Source organism: Chlorocebus sabaeus, chromosome 23, assembly GCF_047675955.1.
Source record: "Chlorocebus sabaeus isolate Y175 chromosome 23, mChlSab1.0.hap1, whole genome shotgun sequence".
Taxonomy (NCBI): Eukaryota; Metazoa; Chordata; class Mammalia; order Primates; family Cercopithecidae; genus Chlorocebus; species Chlorocebus sabaeus.
The window spans coordinates 20,270,354-20,292,091 of record NC_132926.1 but is presented as its reverse complement, the minus strand read 5'-3'; the positions used below and the strand labels follow the sequence as shown (position 1 = coordinate 20,292,091).

General features: G+C 33.8%; 1 protein-coding gene across 1 annotated transcript in view; it reads left to right on the top strand.

Moving 5' to 3' along the window:
• Positions 1-21,738, top strand: part of GABRG2 (gamma-aminobutyric acid type A receptor subunit gamma2) — an 89,760-nt gene that overhangs the window by 16,614 nt on the left and 51,408 nt on the right. The window contains exons 2-6 of the mRNA XM_008015221.3: positions 10,161-10,312; positions 11,824-11,891; positions 13,986-14,206; positions 17,687-17,769; positions 20,348-20,485. Of these exons, the coding sequence (XP_008013412.1) occupies positions 10,161-10,312; positions 11,824-11,891; positions 13,986-14,206; positions 17,687-17,769; positions 20,348-20,485 (662 nt within the window). The remainder of the gene's footprint in view (positions 1-10,160; positions 10,313-11,823; positions 11,892-13,985; positions 14,207-17,686; positions 17,770-20,347; positions 20,486-21,738) is intronic.

Sequence of the window (21,738 nt, the reverse complement as noted above, 5' to 3'; positions counted from 1 at the left end):
AAGCGTTGTTGTTTTTCTAGCTGTTCAGGTGTTTGTCTTCTTAAATAGATGAAGTGTTTTGATATCAGCATTATACTTTGTAATTCTTTCCGTCTGCAACTGTTTTCAAAAAAGAGTCTCAAATATAAACCGTTTAATGAAGGATCAAGAAATCTAAATCTGTAAGTCAGTGTTTCCCAAATTCAGTGTTTTCTGCCACATCTAAGTAATACATGATCATTTATGACTGAACTTTTTTCATAAGACAAAGTAGTTTTTAGTAAGATTATTTTATTTAATGCATTTAATAAAACAATACAAACTGGAAATCAGTGTCACTTTTCATATTAGAAGACAACAGCAAAGTAAATTCAATGATAACAGAACAATGTTATCAAATTTTAATTATGTATTTGGTCTCCCAGATATGCCAAGCTTGCTCTTGCTCTCTTTAGAAGGCAGATTAGCAAATTGAAGAGTGGCTAAAGATAAATTAGAAATAAACCGAGACTTTGCCCTCAATATAATTAGATATGCTGAAAGAAAATGTAAAAGGGAAAAACTTTCTAATTACATGTTTCAATATCTTTTAATACCATACCTATGTGACACTTAATTAAAATTGTCTGTGTACTACAGCAGGTGTCCCAAGCTTTAGGAAATGCTAATACAGGGCTATCTTAATAGCCCAAAAATATGGAGGATGATGCTATTTTGAATTTTCGGTTTACCATGAAGCAATATAGCAAGTGACATCTGGCTTACCTAAAGCAGTTACCAAAGTAATTATTTACTCTAAGAAAAGAAAGTCCAGGTTGTTCTGTCATACTATCTTGCAGTAGCTCTTAATTACGGCTGCACCTTAGAATTAGTTGAATACCAAAGTCTTGGTCTCATGGAGACCAATTAAATCAGTATAAGAGATAGGAGTTCAGCACTGGCATTTCTTTAAACCCTCCACTTAATATTAACACCCAGCCAGGGTTAAGAATGACTAACCTATGTCCTATTTTGAAAATTCAGTATTTGCTGCACCTTGCATATTTATAATGTATTAGTCATCATATAAATGAAGAAATACAAAGTATTTCTTGCTTGATATATTTCCTGAGGGTAAATAATTACATCCTTCTCTTTTATGGTTTGCATATCTTCTCTGATTAAAATTGGTCTTGGATTTTCATAGAACATGGCAAGAAATGCAATCTATGTGTGTTTCTGGAGTGAAGGAGTGGAAGCCTTCTTTATTATATTGACTTTGTCACCATGTTGTCATTATAGAACAATAACAAGACAAGTATAGTGTGTAAGTTCTACCATCTGATTAAAAAAATGCTGTATGAGACCAACATATTTATGAACCCACTTCAGGTTACTGCCTTTAAAATCTTCCATGTTAGTGTGTAGTGTGCAAGAAAAGCTGTACCAGCTTTCCCAAGGTCATGCAGGTTATGAGGCTGTCAATATTTTTGTATGTAGCGATATTTCACAAATTTGCATTGTTGTACAGTATTTCATTATATGTACATGCTATATTTTATTTACTCATTTTACTGCTGATTTGAGTTTTATTTATTTCTGTATGTGACAAATAATGCAACTGTGAGCTTCCTTGTACATAAGTAGAACGAAGTCATCGTAGCTTTTATTCTGTAGCAAGGTATACACGAATGAGAAAGCGAAAATACTATTTTTAACGTATTGTAAATAATTCTACTGAATGCTTTATAAAGAGATAAATGAGAAATATTCCAGTTTAATAATCGTTTGTCAACATTTCTTTCTAACCACAATTTAGCATGCGCATTTTTCTTTCTGTCCTACCCAGCAGCCATGGACAGTTGACGTGACTTTAGGATTTGTTCTTGTGTTAACTTTGACTTTGTTTCATTTTTTTTAGTACTTTTTTTTTCTTTTTTTCTTTTTTTTTTTTTTTTTACTTTTTAAAAAACTTTTATTTTGAGTTCAGCGGTAGGTACAAATGCAGGTTTCTTACATAGGTAAACTTGTGTTGTGGGGGTTTGTGGTACAGATTATTTCATCACGCAGGTATTAAGCCTAGTGCCCATCAGTTATTTTTCCTGATCCTCTCCTTCCTCCTAGCCGTCACACTCTGAGAGGCCCCAGTGCGTGTTGCTCCTCTCTATTTGTTCATGTGTCCTCATTGTTTAGCTCCCACTTATAAGTAAGAATATGCGGTATTTGCTTTTCTGTTCCTGTGTTAGTTTCATAAGGATCATGGCCTCCAGCTCATTCAGGTCCCTGCGAAGGACGTGATCTCATTGGTTTTTTTATGGCTGCATACTATTCCATGGTGTAGATGTACCACATTTTTTAAAATCCAGTCTACCACTGATGGACATTTAGGTTGATTCCATGTCTTTGCCATTGTGAATAGTGCTGCAATAAACATACTCGTGCATGCTTTGTTTCATTACAGTTTAAAAAATGTTTTAAACATATGTCATTTGAGTTTTCCTGTGCAGAGAATCATCAGCACTTGATGAAGAAAGCAATGGGGCAACCGTACAATGGCGACTTATATAGGCAACTCCTTTCAGTATTAACTCTAATTGTTACATGGGCACATATATAAAGAGAGTGAGCTACTTACTAAGTTGATTTCCACAAATACTGAATCTTCTTTTAAAAAATTAATACTCGTGTTTTGAAAACTATTCATTGGGTGCCTTGCCAAAAGCCAGACACTTAAAAAGTTTTAGAAAACAACACCTTTGAAGACAGAAGCAGTTCTTTTTCTTAGGTGCTTAATGTTCTGCTTTTAACCTTCATAGCTAAGCTTGATTAGTTTGTTTTCTTAAGAAGTATTAATGTATAAAAAGCATGGAAGATTAAAATATAACTCAATGCATTATCAAAAACTGAAATAAAAACCCATGTAGTTACCAACTATGTCTGAAAATAAAATATTGCCAATGCCCCAGAAAACGTCTTCTTTGCTTCCTAATTTCTGTCCTATTTCTCTTACCTCAAATAACTGCTGTCCTGACTTTGAGCACTACAGGTAATTTTTCTTGTCATTAAATTTTATGTAACAGAAGTATTACGTATTTATCCATGTATATAAATGTCCAGACATCTTTTGCTCAGATTTTCATTTTTCAAATTTATTTTGCTGCATGTAGCAATGTTTCACAAATTTGAACTGCTATACAATATTTCATTATGTGTACAAGCTTTATTTTATTTATCAATTTTACTGTTGATTTGAGTTCTATTTTTTCCTGTATGTGACAAATAATGCAACTGTGTACTTTCTTGTACATTTCTTTAAGTAGATGTGTTAATGCATTTCCTTTTGGAAATAATGGGTTATAGAATCCACAAAATGTTCATTATTAGCAGATCATGCCAAAATATTTTCCCTCCAGTAGTATAGAGTCCTATTTACTCTACATCTTTTCCCTTTTATTTAAGAAGGGTTGAAGCAAAGAATAAAAACAGTGAACTATGATAGGGAGATGTAATCCATAGAACACGAACTATAATGATAATTTCAGAATGTAACCTGACATTGATTATTTATTTCTGTTCTACTCCCCACAATGAGCATAGTCACTGCCTCTCTACATTCTCCCTCCTCACCTTCTGAACTACCACAGTTTTAATTTGGTATCTGTGAAACTCATGTGCTTTTTGGTAAGCTGTTTTCATATTTTATGCTAGTGGTAGGTTTATATAATGAAGGTTAAATATTTATCATTTTCTCATTCTCTGGCCACTGATATCAGTGTAATGTGTCTGATCTCATTTAGGCTAGTGATATTAAAAAACAGGAGGCTTTTGGGGGTGCTTTTAGAAAAGTGACTCTTTTCCTCTTTTAGAGAGAGCTTTTGGAAAAGTCTCTCTCTCTGTTTTTGTGGATACATACAAAGAAGCATAGAGGTGAAAAGTTGTTGCCAGAATCTTGTGACCACATAGATCCTTCTTTGGGTTGAAGTTGACACCATGGAGGATAGAAGAGAGAGAAAAAAAATCTAACGTTTTGAATACATAGTTAAGGAACTGAGTCGAAACTCCCAGAAGCTCATCTTACTTTAGGATTTAAAATTATACCTGTTAGTGTCTCCCAATTTAGTTTGAATGCTGTGATACTTACAATCAAATTCATCTTAGCTAATAAAATCCCACAGACATTTATTTGATATGCATCATTTGTGGCTGTTAATAAAGTAAACAATTTGCATTTTGTGTATTGCAAACTAAGTGTCTGATAATTGATTCAGCCAGACACACCAACAGCTGTTAGCCTAATATCAAAAAAATTAAACAGGATGTGAGGTGAGAAAGACATTTTAAGTAGGACAATTTGTTAGCCGAATGGTTTACTTTCCTGCCCTAATTCTACCCTTTTTGCATGTACACACTCACATGTGCCCACTTATGCATACAGCACCCTCTGAACAGGTTTTGTTCAGGGAATTTGCATGTCCTCACTGGGAGGAATAAAATCCCACAGGCCATTGAAGGACCTATATGAAGAAGCAACTAGCGCCCCAATAGCCCTGTCCATTGAACACCACTATGTCTCTAAAGAGTAGCCAGTCCTCCCGGATAGTACTGCGTGGAGTCCCCTTTATCACAATCATATACTGAATTCCCTTTGCCTCCTGAGGATGTACACTCACCTACTCTGCCTGTTCCTACACTGTTTACCAAACTCCACCTTTTGCAGTGGCTGAAGGATATCCTTTAAACTGAACTACTTTATATGTGTGTCTTGTCTCTGTTATATACATTGCTTTCCAAACAAAGGAAAGAGTTTAAATGAGGCAGATGATCACATCCATTATGTTAAATTGCAAGCTTTGCTTTTATTCCTCAGTGTGGTGAGATCAAATCATTGGTATCTGCAGTGGCAAGTTTATGAAATCTGAACGTTATTAACTTTGTGCTAAAGGCATCATGTCTTTTATTGGACTCAGGCATCAACTAATGTATTGTCCTAAGGGAAAATGAACTGGAACAATCATTTATTTTGGATGATCTTATTGTTTAATGAATGTATAGCTGTAGATTATTTGGTCTTAATTTCTTTCTCAAAGTCATGAAGAATAATGGTTCAATGTTTAGTTTTGGCCAACTAAAGTGACAATTGTGATTGTAACAGTACATCTTTATCTGTAAAACAGGAATAATTATAGGAATATCAGTGTTTTGAGGATTGAGAGAATGTATGTGAAATCTTTATTAAGGTTATACCTAGAACATAGCGAATATTTTTAATACTATTACCTCTCCGAGGAAAACTGGTGAGTAAAAAAAATCATTCATTTCCAAAAATCTTCATCGAGCATACACTTATGAAATTTATAGTTTAGTAATGAAGGCAGATAATAGACAAGTCAATAAATGCACATTGTGATAAATTCTATGAAACAATCTCCTGGTAGAATGATAAGATAGTCAGAAATGGTCTCTATGATTAGATGCTTTTATTGAAACATGCTAAGTAGTAGATTGAGGAGTGGAGCAAAGGAAAGGTTGAAGGTAGAAAGGACAGTTACATGCAAAGATTCTGGAGTTTGGCCTGATTTTCAGAACTCAGTTAACTCTCAGGTAACATGATGATGTAGGGAACAAGAGATTCCTGTATTAATGATACTTTTGGGGCATGGGTTTCCCAGTGGAATCTACAGTCTCATGGGAATCTGGAGTAGCAGTGAGTCCCTGTGCATGTGGTAAAGGAAGGAATAGAGATTTATGAGATATAAGTAGTGGATATTCACAATTTAGTGGTGACAATGGAGCAGAAAATCCAATGCATGGGGATTTTTATTAGAAAAGGTCAAAGGTATCATTTTCCTGTGTGTATGTCTTGAGAGATTTATTTTGACCTATAAAATACTTTGCATATGAACTCATTGCACTTATAAAAAAGTAAACCAAAAATTTTACCAAGAAAATATTAGTGAAACTAACGTTATGAAAGAAGGAAACACTAAAAATATAAAAATAGTTTAAGAATACAAATAATCAATTTTTAAAATTCAACTACTTACCTGCGTTAGAGAAGGATAAATATATATTCAGTCTTTATTATGTCAAACACCAATAGATTTAAAGACATCTGAACAAGCAGACAAATGTCTTTATTTCTCATCCAAATATTTGCTGTTCTACTATCCTGGGCAATGACTAGATTTTCCTCCTCCACCCGTAAACTTAGAGCTTTATTACATATATAGAAATCTGAAATACCTAGGTGGAAATTTAAAATTCCAGAAACTACATGACTAATCTTCACAATGGCAAACATCCAGAATATGTACCAAAATTAAAATGTCTAGAATCTTGTTAAAATTGTGAGCAACCTCTCGTTGAACAATCTCTATGCAGTATTTGTTGTGTTTTATAAACCACTTTTGTTCTTCTAAATAGGATTGATTTTTACTTCTAATTACAAGTATGAATTCATGTTTGTAATCATGCCTAAATTCAAATTATGCATAAAACTGCAATGATGAGAATAAAAATGAATAATCTAATATACAACATGGAGATTCAGATTTAGATCTAAAGCAGGAACCTGAGAATTTTTATTTTAAAAAATCCCACCCCAACACATACACATACATGTACACATACAAGTACATATACACGTACACATACTCATACACATACACATACACACAGAGCCAGGAATATGTGCCACTGATACAACTACTCTATAACTGAGATCCTCAAATATTAATATGCATATGAATCATTTGTGAAACTTGTTCAAATAGCAATTCTGATTCCAGGGTCTGAGTGGGTCCCAGAGCTCTGCATTTCTGGCAAGCTCCCAGGCGATGTTGCTGCTGTGGTCCCAGGCTCTCAATAAGGTGATTTTCTAACCATTTTTTGGAATGTTTTCAAAGATGAAAACTTCACATTCTTTTCTGACACGATCACTCAGAAACGATCACTCAGATGACAAAAATGTTTTTATTATGGTTAGCTAATTGAAGGATAAGTTTAATTTCAGTTATTTTACTCTGTAAGAATATATTTTTAATTACGTGGTACCAGGAGGAGTAATAACTTCTAAAGGCCGTTCCATGTAGGTAAGTACCTTTAGCCAGAAGTTCAAATATGTTTGCTCTCTACCCACTCAACTGTTGAGTGAATTCCTCAAATCATTACCAATCTGTTTCTGCCCAGACATTCTTATGGAGCCTACAATTCCACAGAATGTCTCATCTGATGGTAAGACTTCACTATTCCTAGATAGCCTACCTGTGAATGCAGAGGTTTTTATGTCCAAAGCACTCTAGAGAAAGAAAAAGCATAAATTTAATAAAAGAAGTTCCTTTCTTAAAGACAAATCTGGAAACAATCCCAGATTATGCATCAGCTCCTTTAATTTAGACCTCAGCTGGAAAAACGGTGGAAAAGAATAACTTTATTTATTTATAATGTAGACACCATTATTTTTCTTCCTGACAAACATTTGTTTTTAGTTCTCCTCAACCCATATTGTATTAAAAGTCTTGAAGCAGCATATGTAGATGTAGGCTTTTGGTACATGTTTGGAGCTGGTGTTATAAATCTATCAGTGGTCACTTTATAAAATGATTAATATAATGTTTATAATAATATTTATTCCATTATTAATGAATTATGCTACTGCTTCATTAATAATGTAGTAATTGTCATGGACTTATTTTCAGTACTATGTGTCAGGCACTGTGCTAAGCACTTAAGCATTATCTTAACCTTACACAAGAATGTAATATGAAAACTAATATTAAACCTATTTTAAAGATGAAAACTTTGAGGCTTAGCAAGGTTAAATAACTTCCCCAAAGTCGTTAACAGTAAGTGTCAAGCAAGACAAGAATCCAGAAAGCAGAACTAGCATTTCCTGATTCCCAAATATATACTCTTAAGTACTCTATTTTACCTCTCGATGGCTAAGTAGACATCCTGAAGTGTGAAAAAAACTAGGTGATGACTCTGAGGGAATTGTTGGAGCAATTCTGGAAATAGTCTTACTTCTCAAAAAGTATCCCTTATCTTTTCACTTTACGTATTTTCCCTCCTGGTCTGCCAGATAGTAGTAATGACGGTAACACAACACCATTATACTTGACTCATTTATTTCTTGGCGTGGGAGGTGTCATAAACAAACACATCAAACAATTTAGTACATATCCCCTTTCTTGAAGAAAAATTAATAGGGTGCATGTGTCTTATAGACCTGAGAGAGAGAGACAGAGAGAGAGGAGAGAGAGAGAGAGAATGAGATAGATTTTTTGAAAAGGCAGTTTTGCATGAACAATTTAAACTGTAATAATTTCTATTATGGTATCTGACGAACCAACCATATTCTTTTCTCAAGAGTTATTGGAGGGATTTGAAAATTACTTTGCCAGAGAGCCTTTTTTTTTTTCTTTCCCTAAACCAGAAAGATTTGGGTCAGAGGATTAAAGTTTTATTAGGCAGAGTTCAGCAGTGCTCTGGAGAAATGATGAATTGAGGCCCAAGAGGGATTTTTTTTTTTCTAGCAGCACACTGGCCTCTGCTTGCATGGAGGCTTTTCTCTCTGAGAGCTGACAGAAGCATTGCCCAGCCCATTACACCCACTATGGGTACTGTGTGAAATTAATGCTCCTTTAAACTTCCTATGCTCACTAAAGTGCAAGATGTAAGACACAGTATATTAGGCCTTTCGCAGATATATTTACATGATGTTTCCTAGTCATAAAACTTTAAAGGAATGAAAAAAAGAGGTTACTGTAATCACTAAGTTGACCCATGACAGTAATTACTCTTAAGACTTCATCCTCTATCCTTACTTTCAAATCAGATTAATCACATAATCATCTTCTGCAATATTTAGTCATCAAGATCTATATATACGAAGTATATAAAACATATATGTGCATTCATGTGTACACACATACATACACACATAGCTATGTATATTTAACTACCTTGTGCATGTATATATACTTGATGACTGAGTATGACTGAAGAAAGGCGATAAATCTGGCTTGAGAATATATGAATATATACATTTATTTATTCAAGGTAAATGTGGCAATTACGTCATAGCTGACAAAATTCATTCTATACTATACGCTTAGTAAAATAAGGTAAAGATGGGGGCAGGGGTAGGAAATGTTGTATTTTAAGTTTGTATCTTTTTTTTAAATTTTACTCTAAACTACAAAAGTAACCAACATTCATTCGGTGCTGATAAAAATGAAAATGGCAGATTTTGCAAGGGTGTGTGTTGCCCCTGGATCTGGAAAATATCATCATCTTGGCAGGCTTGCCCTGGGACTTGGGTTAGGGGGATTGGTAAGCTATAGGAATTCCAGTCCCCTTCCAGAGTCATTCTCAGGTGGCTTCTAGCCCAGTTGCTGAAGGGGTTTCTGATAGGTTTGGGTATAGTGAATACAATCAAAGAACATTATGTGGCTTTTTGATCAGTTATAACAGGTCATTTCATTTCTATGACTGTAGTATATTAACCATTGGTATGAGTTTCCAGCTTAGAAATATTTGCCATGATAAAGGGTGGTTTAAAGTCTGTAACCACATTTTTCTTCATAGTACCGGGTTCTTCACAACCAAAGATAAAAGAACCGCCCTTGCCTTCAGTGCTAGTGAGGGGAAAAAATACACATAAACACACCCTGGGGGAAGCAAAGGCAGAGAGACTGAGCGCTCTCCTTAGTTTTCAAGTTGGTGGGGAGAGGCAGGTCTGGCAGTTCGTGGGAGGGAATCTAATTATCAGTCTCTTACTTTCGTTAATAAGTTGAGGCAAGTGAACTCTTCAAAGGAGGAAAGAGGAGATATTATACCTGAATTCTTAGACTACGTATGGTCATTTAACCATCACTTTCACACAAATAGTTTCCTTATAATTCCTTCAGGAGACTGGGAAGTAGGCAGAAAGAATATCAAATATGGGAAAAGTAAAAGTAACTGGCAAAACATGGTTTATTTGTACATGGGAGGGCAAAGAATTCTGAAAACCTGAAGTGTGCACTTGAATACATTTAGTCTCCATCTATGCAGTTTAATTAGAATAACCCTCAAGTGAGACTTTCCAGTTTAAACATCGCTTTAATCCTGTTTCATTTCTTCTTTTCCACTGGTGGTCTGTGGATAAAAGTCGACTTGAGTATAATCTATATGTTTTTGACCAATATGCTTTTTCTTAGCTTCACTAGCCAAAAATCTGATGATGACTATGAAGATTATGCTTCTAACAAAACATGGGTCTTGACTCCAAAAGTTCCTGAGGGTGATGTCACTGTCATCTTAAACAACCTGCTGGAAGGATATGACAATAAACTTCGGCCTGATATAGGAGGTTTGTTAAAGTCTTTTGTGTTGTGCTACAGATAGGAGCACATAAACATGTCTACTTTGTTAGAAAAAAACCATCAGTGTAGTTCAAGAGCAAGGAAGATTTAAATTATACTTTTTTATATGTTGTAAAAGTAGTGATTAAATAGCATTCTGGCCTAGGAGTGGGAGGAGTGTCAATAAATTCAAAATGAAGAAATATTATTTTCAAGTGAAGCTTGAGAGCTAGAGTTAGAAATTCAAATATTCCTAGATATCTCAGACAGAAGCTGTAGAAAAAAAAAGCAATGACCCCTTTAAGAAGCAACATAAATCAAACAAGACAATAATAATAAAGAGTGGATATGTTGTTTACCTGTTTTTGTGTAACAAACAACCAGAAAATCTCAATGACATATGACAATAAACATTAATGTAACACCCCCCTGAGAGATATACTAATCTAGGCTAAAGCAAGCTGGAACTGCTTATTTAGGGGAACTGTACTGTGCATGTTCCTCGTTCTACTCCTGGGACCAGCGCCTAGCTAGGATAACCCTTCTCATAGTAGTAGAAAACAGCCAGAGAGTAAGTAGAATCTCATGAGGCTGAATGTTTAGGCCTAGCACTGGTACATTCACTTTTGTATATATACTATTAGCTAAAGCCAATCAGATGATCCAACCCAAAGTCGAGAGGTGGAGGAATAGCCTCACCCAGGAGGAGGCAAGAATGTGAATGCCAGTTATAGACACTTCAGTCCACCACGGTGAGTTAGGACATGACACTTTCAAGGAAAAAAATAAAGAAAGACTAACGCTCTTGTTGTTCATTAAATGTTAAATAAAAATGGGGACCATGCATTTAGTCATGGATATTATACCACAGATTTTTAGTATCAGTCTTCTCTGACAAATAGGTATGTAATGGGTTTCCATATGATTTTCTCATATTATCTGTGGTATCACAGTGTACAATAAATCATCAAGGAAGATTAATTTTGTGTTGGTGAGAAGTGTGTGAGGATAATGTGGTAATTAAAAGAATCAACAGGGAACTGTGATCCAAAACCCATTTATATTATCAGTTTGCTTTTTATGTTCACTTCATGTTCTGAATGCATATTTTTTTCTGAGTTATTAAGCAATTATTTTTCTATATGGGTCAAGTCAGGGACGTGCTCAAGTCAATTTCAGAGCTTGAAGGAAACATGGTAAAATTCACAATATCTGAGAGAAAGATGGAGAAAAGCTAAGAGAAGCATTTTCTAATTTATTCATTTTTATGTTAGTTTTAAAAGGATAATTGGTTTCAAAACTCTACTAGGCGTGCTTATTACATGTGCATGCTTAAAAAAGATATTTCTTTGAAAACAAAATAGTTATTCAAATGTGGTGAATTAGTAACTGGTACCAAATTAGTTGTGAATAAATTACTTCTAATGTAGCTAAATAAATCTATTCTAGAAAACAAAGATTAAAACATTAAAATCTTGCACCTGTCTACGTGCACACATTTCTATGTTTCTCTTTACAGTGAAACCAACATTAATTCACACAGACATGTATGTAAATAGCATTGGTCCAGTGAACGCTATCAATATGGTGAGTTTCCAAGTAAATTCTTTGTCTATTTTATTAGCACGTTTGAGAGAAAATGCGATGTCATGGAAATAGCAAGAAACATGCCAGCAAAAAGTTTAAGTTTAAAACTTTAGAAGTGAAAGATAGTCATCCAGATCCTTTTTTTCTTGTAATATGAAGATAACTAAATGTTGACTATTTTTGTTATGAGAATTAAGTAGGATTATATATATAATTAATTTGTGTAAATATGCTATGCTGTTGAAATTCATCAGTTGGTGTTTACTTGCCAAGTGCTACTGACTACAAAATAGGATATAGTACTCAAATACTTATTAGAATATCGATAGTTTGGTTCAAATCAGAAATGTTTCTCAGATAAAATAATATGTCAGATGTAATAATAAATGTAATTCTGTTCTTATGTAACACTTTCTACCCAAATGTGAAATATAAAACTAGACTGGAGTCCAAAATATCATATAATAGAGAACATAAAATAGAGTAGAGCAGAATGAAGTACAACATAACATAATGTAATATAATATTTTATATTATACCATATATATATTTTTTTTTAATATATGGTATAATATAGTGATACTATAACTTTAAAACCATTTTTACCAAACTAGCAATAAAGATGCTCTGCTAAGTCAGAGAGATTGATATGCCACTTGAGGCAATATACCATCACCTGCATACTCCAAGCTAGTAAGTTTGCTTGTTTAATCATTAAACAAATTCTAACTTCTTTATAGCCATAATTCTCAGAATATTTAGAGTTCTGAAATAAATCATAAATATCTAAGAAGCAGAAGCTATATAGATAGTTTATTTAAATGCAGAACTTTCTTGTTTTACAAATAACAGTCCCCAGAACTGTTCCAGGATCAAAGATTGTGAAATATTAGTTTTAAGATTCAAAGTTTTTTATTCATGGCTTTTCTTGCCAAAATGCAGAATATAAATTAATTAATTATTCTTTCTACGGGCACATCACTAATTGGTTGACAAAAGATTTCATAAAACAGGTTCTTTCCTCATTACTTGTAGACTGTAAAAAGGAAACTAAATGGTGAACAAGGGTAGAATGGCTTTCCAGGGTAGAAATGTAGCTAATCACAATGACACCCAGTGGGAGGTGGTGTAACGAAAGAAAACAGAACAATGTGAGTGAGACAAAAGACTCAGGCCTAATGGTCTGAATTTCACACCATATCTGCTTTTTTTTACTGAAGTAAAGCACTCTCCAGTTTAGTGATATGTATACTTGATGGAAATAATTACAGTAATTTGTCACTATAGCATTTAAGAATGCATTTTGTAATAGAGATTAGCACAGTATTAGAAATTATTTCTAATTGTTAATTTCATCTTGTTTAGAGAAAAGAACATTACAAGTAAATAGTGGAAAAAAAAACCTCTTCTTAGGTGTTTGCTCTCTGCCAGGCATGATGCAAAGGACCTTTTGTTGATTCCCCTTTTCTATTCTAACACAGCTTACCCAGTTAGGTTCTTTATGATCCCCATTTTAATATAGGCCAACTGAGTTTCCACATCTCCTGCTTAGGACTTTTTTGCATATTCTGTACTTTGTTTCACTCTATAGCCGTGGTTCTGAATCTGGACTTTTTTTTCCCTTTCAGGGGATGTTTGACTGTGTCTGAAGGCAATTTTAGTTGTCATTATTTGGCAACATTGAGTGTGGGTTTGTGGTTTGCTACTGTCATCTAAGGAGTAGAGGCTAGAATTGCTTCTAAACATCCTACAACGCACGCACAAGACAGCCCTCACAGTAAGGAACTAGCCAGCTCAAAACAACACAACGCTCTGCTCTATAGACATGGAAAGGAAAGGATTGTATCAAGGCTATGCTCTTTTGCCAGAACTCACTTAGACAGGTCTACTTTTTCATAAAAGTATTGAACATATCTACAAAAGATGGCTGAAATGGTAATCTCCTCAGCAAAACTCTAGCTTTCTTTTGGATTATTCAAATCCAAGATAGCTTTGTTTCAGATTGGCAAAGAGAACAGGAATGAAATATACAAATATTCAACAATATAATCTTACTGTGTACAAATTTTCTGTTTTATCACTTCATTAAAACAGGAATACACTATTGATATATTTTTTGCGCAAACATGGTATGACCGACGTTTGAAATTTAACAGCACCATTAAAGTCCTCCGATTGAACAGCAACATGGTGGGGAAAATCTGGATTCCAGACACTTTCTTCAGAAACTCCAAAAAGGCTGATGCACACTGGATCACCACCCCCAACAGGATGCTGAGAATTTGGAATGATGGTCGAGTGCTCTACACCCTAAGGTATTATTTTGCAAAAGGAAAGGAGTAATTGTTAGGAAGAAAACAAACAAACACAAAAATCAGCCACAAGTCAAAAAAAAAAAAAAGAAAGAAGGAAAGAAATGTCAAAACTATGTCTTGGTTGGCATGTTATCAAATAGTATATGACATCACAACATTAGTTTTTTTCTTTCTGCTATCAATGAGCTTTATCAAAGCACTAATTATAGGCAAAACTTATTTTTCCACAGCTGTTGTGAAAACTTTTTTTTTTCTCACAACTGACCTGAAATTTCCTTTGTCTTGCAAGATCATCTGTCCTTTGCATCTGTCTTGGCTTTTTGTGTGTTTGCGTGTTCTGGTACTTTAGAACACAAAAATTAAAACATAACTGGTCATCCTTGGGACTGCACCTCTTATGCTTGGAAATATGTTCATTTCCAAAGAAATAGTTGCTAAAAGAGAATTTTTGATGTGTATGTCTCCATACATTCTTCTCTTTTTAGCTTCACAATAGGGAGCACCTAGCATCTATTATCTTTCATCTCCTGGCACCCCACTTCCCATTATGTTAATAGGTTGTTTAACTTAATTTATTGTCTATCTTGGGAATAGACATACTTGGGAGAAAGTTGAAGGAGCTATCTTTCAGCCTCTGAAATTAAATTCTGAAATTAAATGTTGAAATTAGAGTAAAATGCTACTTTAATAAAATAATGATTTTATGCCATTATCTTAGCACTTCATACTTTGCATTTAAAACATTTTTTTACGTTGAAGTTTCTCATTGGTGGGAGTACATTATTAGATAAAATAATAGGTGAGTACATAGTCTTAGGAATCAGACATCTGACTTTGGTTCTTAGCTCTCTGTCTTATCTGCAGGAACTAGGGCAACTCTCCAGCATTTCTATATAAAGGGACTTTGGGGCAGCTATCTGGTGGGAGGACTTTTGGTGTTAGAAGCTTTGTTTGCATAGTAAGCATGATGTTTTTACACGGTTACATTTTTATTTAGGAAAATTAGGTGAGAACTGATGGAAATTATTGGGAAAGAAAGCACAACCACACTGTCCCACCCTGTACCGCCTCTCCCCCAACCTTGGCACCACAACTGAGCAGACTCTTTTACCTTTATTTCTTTAATTTCTATAAAACAGAGATACTTATTCTGACCTTATGGAGTTGCTACAAGGACAAAATAGGGTGATAAGTAAAGTGATTAACATAGAGCCTGATACATAGTAAATATGGAAAAATTAAAATTATTTATGCATTTTAATCAAAATAAGAATAATGCAATTCTAAATCTTCGTATCTGAGAACTTCTAGCTTCAAATGATTCATGTTAAATGTGCTTGCTCAACATACAAAATATAATACTCGAAAGTGGCTCCAAAATCTTTATCAATTATATCAGTTATTAGAAAAAGCCACAATTCCAAAATAAATTCATTCCAGGCATTTTATATTCATCATGGCTTTCGTAAACTTAGAGATATAGTAATAACTGAATTTTTATTTATTTATTTACTTATTTATTTAGAGACAGGGTCTCACTCTGTCACCCAGGCTGGAGTGCAGCGGCGTGACCTGGGTTCACCTCAACCTCTACCTCCCAGAGGTTCCAGTGATCTGCCCACCTCAGCCTCCCGAGTGGCTGTGACCACAGGCATGTGCCACTACACCCTGCTAAGAATTTTTTTGTATTTTTTTGTAGAGATGGTCTCACTATGTTGCCCATGTTGTGTTGAACTCCTGGGTTCAAGCAGTCCGCAACTCAGTCTCCCAAAGTCTGGGGATTATAGGTGTCAGCCATGTCATCTGGCCAATGCCTGAATTTAGAATCTAGTGGGTACAAAATTCCCCTGATACATCAGAGCTCAGTCCAGCTTTTGAAATATGAAGTCAATCATACTATCTCAAGTGTCTTTATTGTTCTTATAACATTGTAGTCATTTCTGAACTTAATTTGTGGAATCACTACATTAGTTAATTATGAAAGCCACCTCAAAAGTGTCACTAATGGAGATTCAATCAAAGCTTGAATAGTTACCAGTCTATATAGAGAGACGATTTTGTTCTGGCTATCTAAAATGAGCTATGAGTGTGTTTGTGTTTTTGTGCATGCCCAAAGACATTTAGATCTGTATCTATGTTTGTATCTGCAATTATATTATTTTCAATTTTAATAATTCCAGTTTAATTTGGAGTAGTAATACTAATAAAATATCAAATTTAATTGTAGCTTCCTTTATGACTAAAACTATTCTTCCCTTTGAAGAGCATATAAATATATAGTAACAATGATTAAAGCCTCAAGTTTTGAAGGTAGATAATCCTGGGCCCAAATTTCAACTGTGCCTCTAGTTATGTGACTTTGGACAAGTTCAGGTACAATAAATGCATGATAATACTTGTTAAATGAGAAAACAATTCACTCTACCCAGTGCTTCATAGTTAATTAAGGGCTCAATAATTATTAAATATATTTTAACATCAGTAATTGCTCCGTTATATCATAGAATTGTAGATTCTTAATTGTTTTCAATTAAAAGTTATACTAATTGGAAAATCTCTTAAAAACAAATTTCCCTAAAATAATACTTTTATTACATCAACAATAATATCTGTACAATGTAAGAAATATAGCTAAAAATATGAAATTTTAAAAATCATCAACCCATTACCATTACAATTTGAGACTATATTCATACTTACCCAAAGGTGGTAAAGACATCTGACTTTCAAATCTTCTCCCTCCTGGAGTTCCAGCCCAGGACTTGAGACTGAGAAAATCTGTATGCTTTAATAAGCACTAACTAATAAGACTTAAACTAATTAAGATTTACTGGCAAACATTTTTCAAATATGTCTGTGTATGTGCATTTAACATTTATTGTATTCTATTAGATATTCTTCTACTCTATAATACCTATTTAATGACATCCTCTAGAATATCCTATTTCGTGACAGTGTAGTATAGAATGAATGCCACACCATTGTGCAACACAGGTATTTTTAAACTCACCTTTAGCAATTAAAGCTAACAGCTAACAAGTTCTTACAAACAGAAGGTCTTGCTTTAATTAGCAGATAAGATCTTAGAATTATCAACATTCATTTACATGCAAACAGTAAACAAGCTTAAGTTCTTAAAACAGTTGGTTCTGTTAAATATATTCACTGAGCAGTTTCACGTGAGCAATTAATTTGCAAAGAGAAAAACCAAAACCAAAAACTTAAGTGATCATAAATTTTCAATAAATATAGTTGAGGTAAGTGAGGTGCCATTATTTGGTTTGTGAAAATGAACAGACTACATTAAGTCTTATGTAATTTTTTCCTGGACTTGGTGGATTTCTTCATTGGGGATTACTCTGTGTTTTCAATCAGAATGTGAGATATTCTCTACAAAAAAAAAATCATTTACAATTGTGCAAATGTACAATTTAAAATTATGTCTAAAATCCATCTTATGTTTAATATCTTTCTACTTAGGTTGACAATTGATGCCGAGTGCCAATTACAATTGCACAACTTCCCAATGGATGAACACTCCTGCCCCTTGGAGTTCTCCAGTTGTAAGTAATATTCCTTCTCCATTTGTATCCTCCCTCACTTACACTCTTTCTGATTGCCATGTTAATTAATTGAAAGAAACATAATGAATTTCAAAGTTGTATTAAGTTATGTTACTGACTTCAATGATTTTGACCATCTCTTTCATCCTAATCCCAGCTTGCTCCAATTAGGGTGATTCCTGCAAAAGAAGGACTTATTTAAGAATCACAAATAGGTTACATTGAGTTGCATACTTTTAATATATTGGTTGCCTAGAGCTTTCTTTTTTTTTTTTGTAATGGATTGTAAGGCCAACACTGGACTCAATAGAAAGGGTGCAATCTTTAATTATATATCCTCTTCCTTTTTCTCCTATGGGCCTAGGAAGGGACTATAGCAGCACGTTGCTAGTTAAGTTCTGCCCCACAGCAAAATTATTTCATTGATGAAATATATGTGAACTACTATTTGACACACAATGAGATCAAATATAAAACCATTATTTTTATATTTATTATTTTTATCAGATAGATGATAGAATGTAGCAAGAGGATCCCTGATGATCTAATGCAGATTATGCTTTAGTAACCTTTACAGATATTTTCTGCCTGAACCAAAGTCAAGCAATCTTAAATTTCCCAAAACGCTTTCCTTACTTATTTGTTCAGCATCCGTGAAAGGTCAATCACTTCTTTTACAATTTTTGTCTGCCCGTTGTGCATATTGGACAGAATAAAAATCTTATTATAGATTTTAAAATTATCTTTGTAGAAAAGTAATTTCTCAACCAGGGAGTCCACTAAGTCATAGTAATCACAGTTTGAAAAAAGTTGATGATCAGAGAAGTAATCACATGTTTATCATTTCATCAATACCAGAGGAAAACAGGAAAAATATCACTGCACATCATATTTATCTAGAAAATTTCTGATTATAAAACTTATTTCATGCTTTACTGAATCAAAGAATAAAATATATTTAATTATAAAGTTAAAGCTTCCCTGAGTTTTAGAGAAATTAGCTTTCTTACTTTTAATTTTCCAGGTGGGACTACTTCTTTCTTGTGTCAGCTAAAACTCAAGAACTGTTGATTTCTGTGCCATCAGGTGGCCAGTTGAAAATGGTCCTCTGAACCCAAACACAATTTAATATTACTTATTGCTATCTGAACAATTCAGTTACCAGCACATTCTCTGCACAAAGTTGTCTCATATCATCATTGTTTGTTGTTTTGTTTTGTTTTGTTATTTTTGACAGGGTTTCATTCTGTTGCCCAGGCTGGAGTGTGCAGTGGTGTGATTTCGGCTCGCTGCAGCCTTTGCTTCTGGGGCTCAAGTGATCCTTCCACCTCAGCCTCCGGAGTAGCTGGGATTTTAGGAATGCACCACCATACCCAGCTAATTTTTCTATTTTTTTGTAGAGATGGGGCTTTGCCATGTTGCCCAGGCTGGATATTACCGCTGTTTTCCTCAATTTTCATCACATCCTATCATACCCCTCTCCATCCCCTGCAATAGTTCTCTACAGACTCTTTTTTCCTCCCTCTTTAATTAATATAAACATATAATAGATAAAGCTGCATCAAAGGGAACAGACAGGAGGAACTATGTGGGATTTTATTCCAAGTACGCAATCAGTGTTCATAATCAAACTAATCTTTACATGCCATTATTATTTATTATCACATAATAATTAGCATTATTAGTACACAAACTGTTAAAATGGTTTCTGGCTTTCATTTATTTTCTTGAAAAAGTTAATTCTGCAGTTGACTTCATAATAATGTTTGTCCATTCAACAAATATACATTGACCATCAATTCCATGAGATAAGTACTATTATCCTCCCTATAAGGGAACAAACAATTTAAGAGGAAAAATATACACTTATCCAAGGTAGAATGGCTGGGAAATGGTATTCATAACCACTACTTTATCTCACCTGCCAGTGTGAGGTTTTCAACGAATACTTTCTGTTCTATTAGTACAAGCTCATTGATATCGTCCTCTTAGCATTTCTACTTACTACTACTTTTAATTGTGTATTTCTGTGTATATTAAAATGGAGTCCTGACAAATTGAGAAAGAAAGATAATAAATAGTTTAGTTTATTTTTTCCAACTATCTTCCACCTCAAATGCATCCTTTGGAGAAGTTTCGAGTCTGTTCTTTCTTACTATTTTCTGTTTCTATGTGACTCAAAATCTTGCTCTGTTAACTGCCTTTCACTGTGATACAAGACTTCATATTTCTACTATTTATTATGGACTGGTCAGTTGGTATGCACTATTCCAGATGATGGAAAGTATGCATATGGCATATATAAAACCACATGTAGTATACCTTCTATGTCATTTAAATTATTTTCAAGAGTAAATTTGACCTTTGAATTTTTGAATCTTACTTCCCACTAGGATGCAATGTCATTGTAATTTATGTCCTCACTGCAATGCCCTGTGGTCCAAGATCCTCATCTAGCTTGTAACTATCTTTCTCAGTCTTTACCTCTGTGTCGTGTTCATAGAAGATTGTTGCTACATATTGCTACATATGCTAATTTATAATCATTTTTAATGTGAGCTTTCCTATCTCATGGCAGATGGCTATCCACGTGAAGAAATTGTTTATCAATGGAAGCGAAGTTCTGTTGAAGTGGGTGACACAAGATCCTGGAGGCTTTATCAATTCTCATTTGTTGGTCTAAGAAATACCACTGAAGTAGTGAAGACAACTTCTGGTAAGATGCACTTGCAAAGAATTTCAAGTGACCTTTCCAGAGTTGAAATTTTGGTATATATGATTTAGAAGGTTTTTCAATACCTCTCTATGAATGATAATCAGAAAATTAAATGAAGTGTTTTAATTTTCTAGAGAAAATTATAATTGAAATTCAAGTAGAACAGATAAATATAAATATATTCTACCAATCTGGGCAAATTGGGTTCAAATTGGATTAGTAAATTATTCCCTAATTTATTTAAGGAAAAATGAATACCAATTATGAAAAAAGAAAATATTTATTAGAAGTACTTTTTTTAGAAAGTATGTTTCATAATGTACTGAAATCGTCACATTTTACACAGGAAGACTGAATTTTTTACAAATGCAGAAAAGTGAGCATAGTGGATATGGACCCATTCTCCATTCAGTAGTTTAATATTTTAAACTTATCCATCAGTGGATAACAGAACAATTCTTGAGTATCAGAGAGGATTGGGTTCAAATCCCAGTTGCATCAGTTATAAGCTATAGACATCGGGAAAATGTATTGAATCTCTGAGATCAGCTTTTCCAGATGCCTAATGTGCATTTAAAAAATTACATCACAGGGAGACAGTGTTTATGCAAAATATAAATAAAATGAAATGCTTAGAATGATAACTGGCACTTAGTGAGCACTTGGTCAATAGTAGCTCTTACTAATATTAATTATGATTATTGGATGTGCATGATAATATGGTCAGGAATTGAGATTTATTTTAAGACAAGCTAAAAGTAAATTTTTTATATTAAATCTCATAATTTCTAATAGTATCAATTATTAATTTAAAACTCTATGTCGGGCAACTTAAATACGTTTCCAGACCAGATCTATCTCATGGGTGGCCAGTTTCAACTCTCAACAATGCTGCTTACATCCTCTATGTAGATTAATCCAACTACTCCTTTTAAAATTATGTTAATTTATATATGTTTAAATTTCAAATACAGACATTGTGTTCTCAGCTTACCATCTATTAACACGTTATTTGAAACATATTTCCAAGAGTTGAGCGATTTTATGTTGATTTAGTCACAAACACCTGATCATTTTCTAGAATTCATAGGAAATATTTTTTGCATGTAGAATAATTTGGAATCAGGCCTTCATCTACTTTACAGAGAGAAGCAAATAAAGGACCTACACAAAGATGGAAATTTATGATTCTACTTTCAAAAGTACCATCCTCCAAATCAAAGAATTATCTAACTGTAACATTGTTTTGAGCA